Consider the following 13570-nt stretch of genomic DNA (forward strand, 5'->3'; position numbering starts at 1 on the left):
CCAGTGTAAAACATCTGATACATGCATGTACAGTGTAAAACATGTAATACACATCCAGTGTAAAACATGTGATACACATCCAGTGTAAAACATGTGATACACATCCAGTGTAAAACATGTGATACACATCCAGTGTAAAACATGTGATACACATCCAGTGTAAAACAGCTGATACACATCCAGTGTAAAACAGCTGATACACATCCAGTGTAAAACAGCTGATACACATCCAATGTAAAACATGTAATACATATCCAGTGTAAAACATCTGATACACATCCAGTGTAAAACGTAATAAACATCCAGTGTAAAACATCTGATACATGCATGTACAGTGTAAAACATCTAATGCACATCCAGTGTAAAACATCTGATACATACATGTACAGTGTAAAACATCTAATACACATCCAGTGTAAAACATGTAATAGACATCCAGTGTAAAACATCTGATACATGCATATACAGTGTAAAACATTTAATACACATCCAATGTAAAACATGTAATAGACATCCAGTGTAAAACATCTGATACACATCCAGTGTGAAACATCTGATACATGCATGTACAGTGTAAAACATCTGATACATGCATGTACAGTATAAGACCTATGATACATGTTCAGTATAAACAGAGTGTGGCCGTATGCATTATAAAATTTAATATAGAGAAAGGGTGAAAAAAATGCCAGGTTTTTGTTATGCCATTGGTAAATAATCCAAAATAAGTACATGTATAATTAAATATTAATTATGCAACCTATTACTAAAATGGCAGGTAATGTTTCAGAAAAAACATATTTTATTAGTATGATCTTACTTGAAATTGTTCAACAGATACCTAATTGCAATTTTTAAAAATTATAATGAGCAATTACTCGGAACAACTTTCCTCTTTGTAAAATACAAATTTGAAAATGTTATACCTTTTGTTATACCTTATGTGTGTACTATAAAATATATATGTTGTCACAGGTAGATCAGTGTTACTGGAGCAGCCTCGTAAGACTGGGGTGAAGGTCATATCTCACATGTTGACGAGCCACGGCGGAGAGATCTTCATACACACGATACCAACAGCCCGGTCCATTCTCGAAGATCCTCCGTCTATCAGTGAGGGCTGCGGGGGGCGGGTCACCGACTACAGAATCACAGTAATCCATTTATAATATACCATATCTCAGTCAATTAATTAATATATAGGTCTCATCTTACAGTAATCCATTTATAATATACCATACCTGAGTAAATTATTTAATATATAGGTCTCATCTTACAGTGATCCATTTATAATATACCATACCTGAGTAAATTATTTAATATATAGGTCTCATCTAACAGTAATCCATTTATAATATACCATACCTGAGTAAATTATTTAATATATAGGTCTCATCTTACAGTAATCCATTTATAATATAACATACCTGAGTAAATTATTTAATATATAGGTCTCATCTTACAGTGATTCATTTATGATATACTGTACCTGAGTAAATTATTTAATATATAGGTCTCATCTTACAGTGATTCATTTATGATATACTGTACCTCAGTAAATTATTTAATATATAGGTCTCATCTTACAGTAATCCATTTATAATATACTATATCTCAGTCAATTATTTAATATATAGGTCTCATCTTACAGTGATTCATTTATAATATATCATACCTGAGTAAATTATTTAATTTACTGTAAAACGGGTATTATTCGCGGCAGTAAATTTTCGCGATATCAAAAATGCAGGCAGTTCGCGGTTTTTAATTTTCGCAGTGTCATGGTTTTTGTTTTTTCTTTTTTGTTTGTTTGTTTTTTTAATTACTAACACGTACAAAACTATTCTTTGGTACATAACAAATCAACACTAGAGTGGTCAACAGAGGTATACGTAATATTATTCCTTTCTGAGCGACTCCGCTAAGTGCTGCAGCCACATGTCCTGCGGCGACCACACTGTGTGTACAATTAATGAAATTAATCCAGGATGTGGTTCAATCAACTCTCCAGAATGTGTGAAATAAAGACAAACACTTGTACTAGTAATCTTGTTTTAATGTTTAAACACCGGTTGTTAAAAACGTCTCACCTCTTTTGTTTTTGTCACTTGTCGATGACGTTTTTCGGGAAGTTTACAAAACCATTTGTGTCCCTTATTTTGATTGGCCAATTAAAAATGGCTCATTATACTAATTTCTAAATGTTTATTCACAGCTTAACAATACCAGTAAGAATGTCTGTTCCAAAAATCAATAACATTTATCATTCTTCACAAAAACAGCGTTATGGCAGGTTCAATTTTGCAGTGGTTAAAAAAAGCGCGGACAAACCTGAAACTGTTGGTTTACCTGACCCGCCAATGATGCCGTTGATAAATTAAACACTTCTACAAATCGTAAACAAAAACACGGTGAATATAGACTGTATGATGCAGAACAGCATGCCAAAATTGCTATACTATACCTGAGTAAATTATTTAATATATAGGTCTCATCTTACAGTAATCCATTTATAATATACTGTACCTGAGTAAATTATTTAATATATAGGTCTCATCTTACAGTGATTCATTTATAATATACCATACCTGAGTAAATTATTTAATATATAGGTCTCATCTTACAGTGATCCATTTATAATATACCATATCTCAGTAAATTATTTAATATATAGGTCTCATCTTACAGTGATTCATTTATGATATACTGTACCTCAGTAAATTATTTAATTTACTGTAAAATGGGTATTATTCGCGGCAGTAAATTTTCGCGATATCAAAAATGTAGGCAGTTAGCGGTTTTTAATTTTCGCAATGTCATGGTTTTTGTTTTTTCTTTTTTGTTTGTTTGTTTTTTTAATTACTAACACGTACAAAATTATTCTTTGGTACATAACAAATCAACACTAGAGTGGTCAACAGAGGTATACGTAATATTATTCCTTTCTGAGCGACTCCGCTAAGTGCTGCAGCCACATGTCCTGCGGCGACCACACTGTGTGTACAATTAATGAAATTAATCCAGGATGTGGTTCAATCAACTCTCCAGAAAGTGTGAAATAAAGACAAACACTTGTACTAGTAATCTTGTTTTAATGTTTAAACACCGGTTGTTAAAAACGTCTCACCTCTTTTGTTTTTGTCACATGTCGATGACGTTTTTCGGGAAGTTTACAAAACCATTTGTGTCCCTTATTTTGATTGGCCAATTAAAAATGGCTCATTATACTAATTTCTAAATGTTTATTCACAGCTTAACAATACCAGTAAGAATGTCTGTTCCAAAAATCAATAACTTTTATCATTCTTCACAAAAACAGCGTTATGGCAGGTTCAATTTTGCAGTGGTTAAAAAAAGCGCGGACAAACCTGAAACTGTTGGTTTACCTGACCCGCCAATGATGCCGTTGATAAATTAAACACTTCTACAAATCGTAAACAAAAACACAGTGAATATAGACTGTATGATGCAGAACAGCATGCCAAAATTGCTATACTATACCTGAGTAAATTATTTAATATATAGGTCTCATCTTACAGTGATTCATTTATGATATACGATACCTGAGTAAATTATTTAATATATAGGTCTCATCTTACAGTAATCCATTTATAATATACCATACCTCAGTAAATTATTTAATATATAGGTCTCATCTTACAGTGATCCATTTATAATATACCATACCTGAGTAAATTATTTAATATATAGGTCTCATCTTACAGTGATCCATTTATAATATACCATACCTGAGTAAATTATTTAATATATAGGTCTCATCTTACAGTAATCCATTTATAATATACCATATCTCAGTAAATTATTTAATATATAGGTCTCATCTTACAGTAATCCATTTATAATATACTATACCTGAGTAAATTATTTAATATATAGGTCTCATCTTACAGTAATCCATTTATAATATACCATATCTCAGTCAATTATTTAATATATAGATCTCATCTTACAGTGATTCATTTATAATATATCATACCTGAGTAAATTATTTAATATACTGTAAAACGGGTATTATTCGCGGCAGTAAATTTTCACGATGTCAAAAATGCAGGCAGTTCGCGGTTTTTAATTTTCGCAGTGTCATGTTGTTGGTTTTTTTGGTTGTTTTTTTGTTTTTTGTTTTTTAATTACTAACACTAAACTATACTTTGGTACATAACATTAAATCGACACTAGAGTGGTCAACAGAGGTATACGTATAGGTATAGGTCTCATCTTACAGTAATCCATTTATAATATACTATACCTGAGTAAATTATTTAATATATAGGTCTCATCTTACAGTGATTCATTTATAATATACCATACCTCAGTAAATTATTTAATATATAGGTCTCATCTTAATCCATTTATAATATACCATACCTGAGTAAATTATTTAATATACTCTTCAAAAGAAGAAACGCAAAACCACATTGTCGTAACATTTGGAGAATTGATTTAATTATTGAATGGTGAGTCCGATAATTACCAAATGTTGCAGGATTGTTCACAATTCACTCTAGTCCATTGTGAGTAAGTGATAGGACACACCACCAAGGTCAAGGTCATCTGGAGTCAATACCGGGTGTGGCCTCCACGTGTGTTGACAACTGCCTGGCACCGCCTGCCCATTGAAGCAACCAGAGTACGGATGACGTCCCGGGGGATGGTGGCCCACTCGGCCTGCAAGGCTGCTGCCAGCTCGGGCAGGGTCTGGGGCTGTGGTTGTCGCTGTCGGAGGCGTCGGTCCAACTCGTCCCATAGATGCTCAATTGGGTTCAAATCCGGTGATTTCGATGGCCAAGGAAGGACATTAATGTTGTTGTTCTGTAGGAAAGCCGTTGTGAGACGTGCTGTGTGAGGCCTGGCGTTGTCATGTTGGAACACTGCGTTGGCGTTGGCCATAACTGGAACGATGTGTGGCCGGAGGATCTGGTCAATGTAGCCCTGTGCATTCAGGTTGCCCTGCATGTGGACCAGGTCAGTTCTGCCAGTGTGTGAGATGGCTGCCCACACCATGACACTACCCCCGCCGAATCTGTCCACTTCCTGCACGCAGTTTGCCGCATAACGTTCACCACGACGCCTATACACGCGACATCTTCCATCATGACGTCGGAGCAGAAATCGGGACTCGTCACTGAACCACACCTGTCTCCATCGCAGTTGAGGCCATTGTCGATGAATCTGGCACCACTGCAGTCGGAGTCGACGGTGTTGTGGTGTTAAGATGACACCTCGAACTGGACGTCTGGCACGAATTCCTACCTCACGTAGGCGGTTCCGTACGGTCTGGTCGGATATCCTGCGCAAACCTGGTATTGCTGCGGCTGTGGAGGTGGCAGTAGTCAATCGTTCCCGAAGGTGGCGTACCCGGATGTAGCGGTCCTGCCCGGGGGTAGTGACCCGTGGTCGACCGGATCTAGGGAGGTCACGTGTTGATCCATGTTGCTGGTAACGGTCCCACAGTCTGGAGATGGTGCTTGGGGACACATGGAATGCCCTGGCAACGGCCGTTCTGGATTCGCCTGCGTCATGTCCTGGATTGTCAACTGTCGGCCAGATACAGAGGCCAGGCAAGCAAACACCCTGCACTTTTATACTGTCGGTGTTCATGTTGCACGTGCAGACAACACACGTGCAGTGGTGACATGGTTTGCACCTGGCTGCGTTTTTGCGAATATTCACATTTTGGAACTTTATTGTACAGTAGCTGCGTTTTATCGAATGTAACCGTGGGAATGTGTTTGGGACATGCAATGACCTTATATTCACAAAGCATGAACCGGTAGGAAACATAAAATCGGAGTTATAACCCATTTGTACCCTTTTGCGTTTCTTTTTTTGAAGAGTATATATAGGTCTCATTTTAACAGTGATCCATTTATAAGATACCATATCTCAGTCAATTATTTAATATATAGGTCTTATCTTACAGTAATCCATTTGTAATATACTATATCTCAGTCAATTATTTAATATATAGGTCTCATCTTACAGTGATCCATTTATAATATACTGTACCTGAGTAAATTATTTAATATATAGGTTTCATCTTACAGTAATTAATTTATTCGTTACGGAATTACCTTGATATCTTAGACATTGATCTACTACTATCCGGGTCAATAAACCTACCAATTGAAGAAAACAATTTAATTTTTAACGCAGTACATAAATATATAGCTGAAAGTAAGAGATTCGAGTTGAACTAACTTATTATTGTGATCTTACTGCCCCATATAAGGTTAGCTCCAACAATAGGATCGTTACTATCATTTTTTTTCTCAACTATCCCATTTCTATTCTATCTACTCTCTACCTTCTATTACTATATATTAAAAAATATTTATTATGTTAAATATTTTATGCCATTGGACATTGTTATTATGCTTTAGATATATATGATTATGAATATTGTCTGATGTCCATCTTGTCTAGGAGAGCACTTATATAGGCTGTGCCTGTTGTGCAATCCTTTTGATTCTTTTTTTATCAATAAAATATCTCAAAACAAAACAAATTCTTTTATTCAGAAAACTTGAGCAAATCAGGAAATATATCCTTCACCTTTATACTTAGTCCAATCAATTTCGGACATTCTGCTATAAAATTAGGTCTCACAGACCAATCAATACACCGCTTGCAAAACAATAAAAGCAGAAGTAAAACATTTCTATATATGTACATACAAGTAACACTGGAAGGTATTTTTAGTTTTTTGTGGTAATTTAGTGTAAATAAATTAGCAATATCAATGCCCATGCAGAAATCGTTTTGCGCAAGCACATGTGAGTAGGAGCAATAGCTCAGAAAATTTCATACCTCAGAAAATTTATATAAGTCTTATATCACTGTAATTCATTTATACATCATCTGACAGTAATTCATTTATAATATATCATACCTCAGAAAATTATTTATATAGGTCTCATATCACAGTATTTTATTTATACATCAAAATTTATGTCTTCTTGAAATAATTCATCTATGTGTCAGTTATTCATGTATACCTCACAGTAATTCATTTATACCAGAGCTCACCCTTTACACGGCCATATTAGCCAATTGCTAATTTTTATACACAAACATTGAATGTTTGGCTAATGAAATATTTTTTAAACTCACCACATTTTTATCTGTTTCAAGATTTCTTCTAATGTGAGCCCTCACTCACAGTAATTTATTTAAACCTCACTCACAGTAATTCATTTAAACCTCACTCACAGTAATCCATTTAAACCTCACTCACAATAATCCATTTACACCTCACTCACAGTAATCCATTTAAACCTCACAGTAATTAATTTAAACCTCACTCACAGTAATTCATTTATACCTCACTCACAGTAATTCATTTAAACCTCACTCAAGTAATTCATTTATACCTCACTCACAGTAATTCATTTAAACCTCACTCACAGTAATTCATTTAAACCTCACTCACAGTAATTCATTTATACCTCACACAGTAATTCATTTAAACCTCACTCACAGTAAGTCATTTAAACCTCACTCACAGTAATTCATTTAAACCTCACTCACAGTAGTTCATTTAAACCTCATTCACAGTAATTCATTTATACCTCACTCGCAGTAATTCATTTATACCTCACTCACAGTAATTAATTTAAACCTCACTCACAGTAATTCATTTAAACCTCACTTAAACGTCACAGTAATTCATTTAAACCTCACTCACAGTAGTTCATTTAAACCTCACTCACAGTAATTCATTTAAACCTCACTCACAGTAGTTCATTTAAATCTCACTCACAGTAGTTCATTTAAACCTCACTCACAGTAGTTCATTTAAACCTCACTCGCAGTAATTCATTTATACCTCACTCGCAGTAATTCATTTATACCTCACTCACAGTAATTCATTTAAACCTCACTCACAGTAATTCATTTAAACCTCACTTAAACGTCACAGTAATTCATTTAAACCTCACTCACAGTTCCTTTAAACCTCACTCACAGTAGTTCATTTAAACCTCACACACAGTAAGTCATTTATACCTTACTCACAGTAAGTCTTTTAAACCTCACTCACAGTTCATTTAAACCTCACTCACGGTAATTCATTTAAACCTCACTCACAGTAGTTCATTTATACCTCACAGTAAGTCATTTAAACCTCACTCACAGTAGTTCATTTAAATCTCACTCACAGTAGTTCATTTATACCTCACTCACAGTAAGTCATTTAAACCTCACTCACAGTAGTTCATTTAAACCTCACTCACAGTAGTTCATTTAAACCTCACTCACAGTAAGTCATTTAAACCTCACAGTTCATTTAAACCTCACTCACAGTAATTCATTTAAACCTCACTCACAGTGGTTCATTTATACCTCACTCACAGTAAGTCATTTAAACCTCACTCACAGTTCATTTAAACCTCACTCACAGTAGTTCATTTAAACCTCACTCACAGTAGTTAATTTATACCTCACAGTAAGTCATTTAAACTTCACTCACAGTAGTTCATTTAAACCTCACTCACAGTAATTCATTTATACCTCACTCACAGTAAGTCATTTAAACCTCACTCACAGTAGTTCATTTAAACCTCACAGTAGTTCATTTAAACCTCACTCACAGTAGTTCATTTATACCTCACTCACAGTAATTCATTTAAACCTCAGTAATTCATTTAAACCTCACTCAAAGTAATTAATTTAAACCTCACTCAAAGTAATTCATTTAAACCTCAGTAATTCATTTAAACCTCACTCAAAGTAATTAATTTTTAAACCTCACTCACAGTAATTCATTTAAACCTCACTCACAGTAGTTCATTTAAACCTCCCTCACAGTAGTTCATTTACACCTCACTCACAGTAAGTCATTTAAACCTCACTCACAGTAGTTCATTTAAACCTCACTCAAAGTAATTAATTTTTAAACCTCACTCACAGTAATTCATTTAAACCTCACTCACAGTAATTCATTTAAACCTCACTCAAAGTAATTAATTTTTAAACCTCACTCACGGTAGTTCATTTAAACCTCACTCAAAGTTAGTATATATCACACAGTAATTCAGTTATTTATCTGACAATAATTCTGTTCTACATCACAATAGCTCATTTATACATCATACCGTAGTAATTTCTTAATATAATATTATCATACCACAATAATTCCGTTCTACATCACAATAGCTCATTTATACATCATACCGTAGTAATTTCTTAATATATCTTACCACAATAATTCCTTTTTTCTTGCACACCCATTGGTGAGAACACTATGCGTTATTTTTTGTAACGCATAGTTGTTTACACACGTACGTGTGTTAACAATTTCAAGGCAAATTACTGGCTGCTGCTAGGTGATGACCAGGTCACCAATGCCGTACGTCCAATAAAAAAAAGCACTGTGGAAATCAATTACACTGGGATGTATAGTTAACCTGGCAATCATGTGTCTGTGACGCATAAGTCAGCTACAAGTGCAAAGGGTTGAAAATGTCTTTTAGTCGATAAAGATGTTAAAATTTGTTTAAAACCTGGTTTTTGAGGATATGTAAGAAATAGAATAATACATATGTGTCCATTAGATACCATTTATAACTTCTAAATTTTGTATTCCAAATTCCGTCGACCTCAAACAAACTCCTCCCCTCCTGTCCCAGACTTAGTCACTGGCATTATCAGAGGATAAGGCCGTGATGGGCATGCATGCTTGAAACCTTCATGGTATATGAGCATGTAAAATGAATTCATTCATTCATTCATGAAGGTTTGTTCAGCTTATGTTAAAGTGTTGGCTGTTTATCAGCAGAGATAACTCAAGTTCTCTATCAATTTGTCTTCATCAAACATCTCTGCTGGATTAGTCTTACACGACTGGTATTGATTTCTCGGATCAGGAAACCGGTTGTTAACTCACCTAGAACTTTATTAGACATAGGCTCAGCTTGCACTAAAAAACTGAAGATCATTTATTTATGTTCAGTCCTTGTTGAGAGAGAGAAAAAAGCATACAACAGACTTTGCTAATTGAATTGTTGGGCACTGTTTGGGAATTTGTCCGGCTACTGGGGGAGACGTTCATCACATTGATTAAATAGACTGTCATCTTGTCCTTGCTCTGGGTGACACAGTGCACTGCTTTCCGCCTGTTGCAAACATTTGTCTCCAATAATATAGATTGTGTGCTACAGTTAATGAAAGGCATAGTATCACAGAGTTTCTTCTCTCTTTTTTTTTTTTTGGGGGGGGGGGGGGGTCTTCTTTTTTCTGTCTTCTGTTTTGTTTTCTGCTTTGTTGTTTGTTTTGTTTTTTTACTTGTTTGGGGGTTTTGTTGGTGGGGTGGAGGCATGTCTAATGCTTGCTTTTGAATGAAAATTACATGAATTTATAATATGGGACATCACTTTGTAGCACCCAGTATGCATTTGTCAACTGATGGTAGAGATAATTATTCTTCAGTACCCATATTGATTTAGGAAACAATTTATTTACAAACTTTTGATCAGCTGCATTTGCTTTCACTTTGAAACTTCATTACAAATAGTAGGTAGTAAATGTGTTTGAATTTTGTAGAGATCTCTAAAACTTGAAAAAAATATGATACTGAAAACACATGACCAATAAATGATTTGTGAAAATGTTCAATTCTCAGAGGTCAAAGTGTACTAGATGTGATGTTGATTTGCAACTCATAAAATAAAACTTAAAGGTTAACTTGATAGTAACATTGTTAACTGGGAGCTGTATGCTTTAAATCTATTTTTAATTAGTTTTGATTCATAATAACCAATAAATAGCATTATTAATTCCTAATATTGCTTTCAAGAAGCTCTTACAAAATACAATCTTCATTCGTTTTGGATACCTAGGATCGATCCCCGTCAGTGGGCCCATTGGGCTATTTCTCATCCCAGCCAGTGCCCACAACTGGTCTAACAAAGGCTGTGTATGTACTACCCTGTCTGTGGGATGGTGCATATAAAAGATCCCTTGCTGCTAATCGAAAAGAGTAGCCCATGAAGTGGTGACAGCGGGTTTCCTCTCTCAATATATGTATGCTCCGTAACCATATGTCTGACGCCATATAACCATAAATAAAATGTGTTGAGTGCATCGTTAATTAAACATTTCCTTCCTTCGTTTTGGATACATAACACTTTTTCTTAATAATGTTTTTAGTAGGTCACTATATACAGCACTATTTGATAATTTTAGCTTTTAGCCTAAAAGCTATTTTAACTGCATGATTTTCAATAATTTTCATAAAAATAAAATACCCTTTATTGGAAATTAAACATATATTGTCATCTCCTGATATTTGACTACAACTTGGGGGGAAACATTTTGTGTCTGGTTTCAGCTTGACTTTATTATCAAGTTAACCATTAGGTGTTCATCATTTTGTCACAAATTCAAGCTGCGTCTTTTTTTGTCTTTTTTTTTAATATAGTGCCTGTTTTATATTTAGTGTGTTGTTGTAAATGTTATTTTTAGTTACTCAGCGTAATTGTTCTGGGGTTTTTATTTTTTTATTTTAGGATTTTGGAGAATTTATGAAAGAAAATCGTTTGGCACCAGCCACCCCAGGCATGCTGTCTGAATACACAGATGCCCCCATTGTCAGAGGTACAGTTCATAAAAAAAATTACTATCAGTTTGAATTCAGTTTCCATACAGCCAATTTTAACTCATTTTGATCTTGCCTATATATAAATATATGTGTGTATGTGCGTGCGTGCATGCACTCTACTAGAAATGGCATGATTTCAAGTTTAAATTTAGATGTCATATAAAGATCTCATAATACAGTTGCTCAAATGAACCAACTATATAGCTTCCATAAAAGCCATTCTAAATCTGTACACATGATTTATACATTATATATACCGGTATATCATTTTCAGTAGACTGTTGGCTACAAAACAGTGGTGATTATTGTTAGATAGAAAACAGTACTATGACAGTTATGATGTTGTATACTGTTTACTATGGTGCTTTGATTCCTGGGGGTCAGAATTGATATCATGCAGTTTTAATGGCTACAGCTTATTTTGGATAATACATGTAACTAATCAGCTATAAGGAATTATGGATTAGCTGTCTCAAGTAAATTAATGTTGTAAACCAGAGCTTTTTGTGATTCATGAAAGACAGATAGCTCAAATAATTGCACACAATGAGCTAGCTATTCTATTTATTACCCATTGTCACTTTTAACTGATTTTAATATATAAAAAATACATCTGCCATTACATCACATATATATCCCTGTGGGTATGGTTGTTGCTGTATATAGGCTACAAGTCGTAATAGAAGTAACATAGTCGGCTGAGACTGCTGGTGATGTCATGACATAATTGACTATTTTTTGTGGCCCTATTATGTAATAGACACTGCTTATGTTGATACAGTATTCCATTTCACGATAATGAAATAAATAAGCCAAAATTGTCCTATAAATCTTTGTATATGTAGGTCATAAAACATGTTTAAACTTTTATCTATGAACAGAATGAATGAAAATGAAGTTCAGTCATTGTAAACAACCAACCAAATATTTTTTAAGCCAGCCAATCATTGGCTGTAGAAGCAATCTGCTTATGGTACTTTGCAATAAGGGTGACTATTGTGGTCAGTTTTACTATTGCAATAGTATTGCGATAGTTAAGATACTATTGTGATAGTATTGCAATAGTGATAGTACTATTGCAATAGTGTTGTGACTTCTTAAATTTCTCGATAACACTATTAACTGTAATATGAATAGATATTTCGCACAACTATTTACCTCAGTCTTCCACTATGTATGTATATATATATATGTGTGTGTGTGTGTGTGTGTTTTTGTCTGTGTGAGTGTATGTGCGTATGTACGTATGTTTGCATTTGTATGTATGTCTGTGTTTGTACTTATTTATTTGTAATAATGTCACTAGTTAGTGAAATCATGCATTGTTTCTATAGACTAGTCTGAATGGACGTAGAAAGTGTGATAAAGAAAAGTATTGACTTAATGTCCACCTAGCATTAGTTGTAGACCATATTTCACTGTGCATACTATTGAAATTATCGATAATTGAGCAAACAATTGAAATAATTATCGATAGTTGAATTAACTAGCAATGCATTGCTATCGAGGCACTGAATATTGCAACCTTTCAAAACTTTGATGTATTGTTACACCACTACTTTGCAGTTAGAAAACAAACATTACCCTTGTTATTTTATCCCACATGGCACTGTACATGTAATAAGCTGTTTTGCACAACATTATTTTGTTAAGATAATTTGTATTTTTCTTGCAAGAGTATATTTCAGCTTATTTTCTTGTATGTTCTTTTTAGCCCAAAATATTTTGGAACGCTTGACCCGGTTTTGGCCAATGATCATAAGTGAAACAATTTTGTTTAATATGACCACGGTGAGTATTTTAATGAAGAGGTTTTCTTTTGGGTTTTTGGGTGTTATTGTTTTTAATCAGTTACCATGAAAGTAGATTTCTAATATTACGGTAGTCACGTTGTATGTCTTGTTGACAAGATGTTCACATCTGTTGTTATAGTAGTAACTTATACTGCTCTTT

At 34.2% G+C, this 13570-nt stretch overlaps 1 protein-coding gene across 1 annotated transcript in view; it reads left to right on the top strand.

The window, feature by feature from the left end:
• Positions 1-13570, top strand: part of LOC121367406 (integrator complex subunit 13-like) — a 253339-nt gene that overhangs the window by 217542 nt on the left and 22227 nt on the right. Inside the window, exons 10-12 of the mRNA XM_041491560.1 lie at positions 976-1154; positions 11526-11613; positions 13332-13408. Of these exons, the coding sequence (XP_041347494.1) occupies positions 976-1154; positions 11526-11613; positions 13332-13408 (344 nt within the window). The remainder of the gene's footprint in view (positions 1-975; positions 1155-11525; positions 11614-13331; positions 13409-13570) is intronic.

Source organism: Gigantopelta aegis, chromosome 3 (genome assembly GCF_016097555.1).
Source record: "Gigantopelta aegis isolate Gae_Host chromosome 3, Gae_host_genome, whole genome shotgun sequence".
NCBI classification, from domain to species: Eukaryota; Metazoa; Mollusca; class Gastropoda; order Neomphalida; family Peltospiridae; genus Gigantopelta; species Gigantopelta aegis.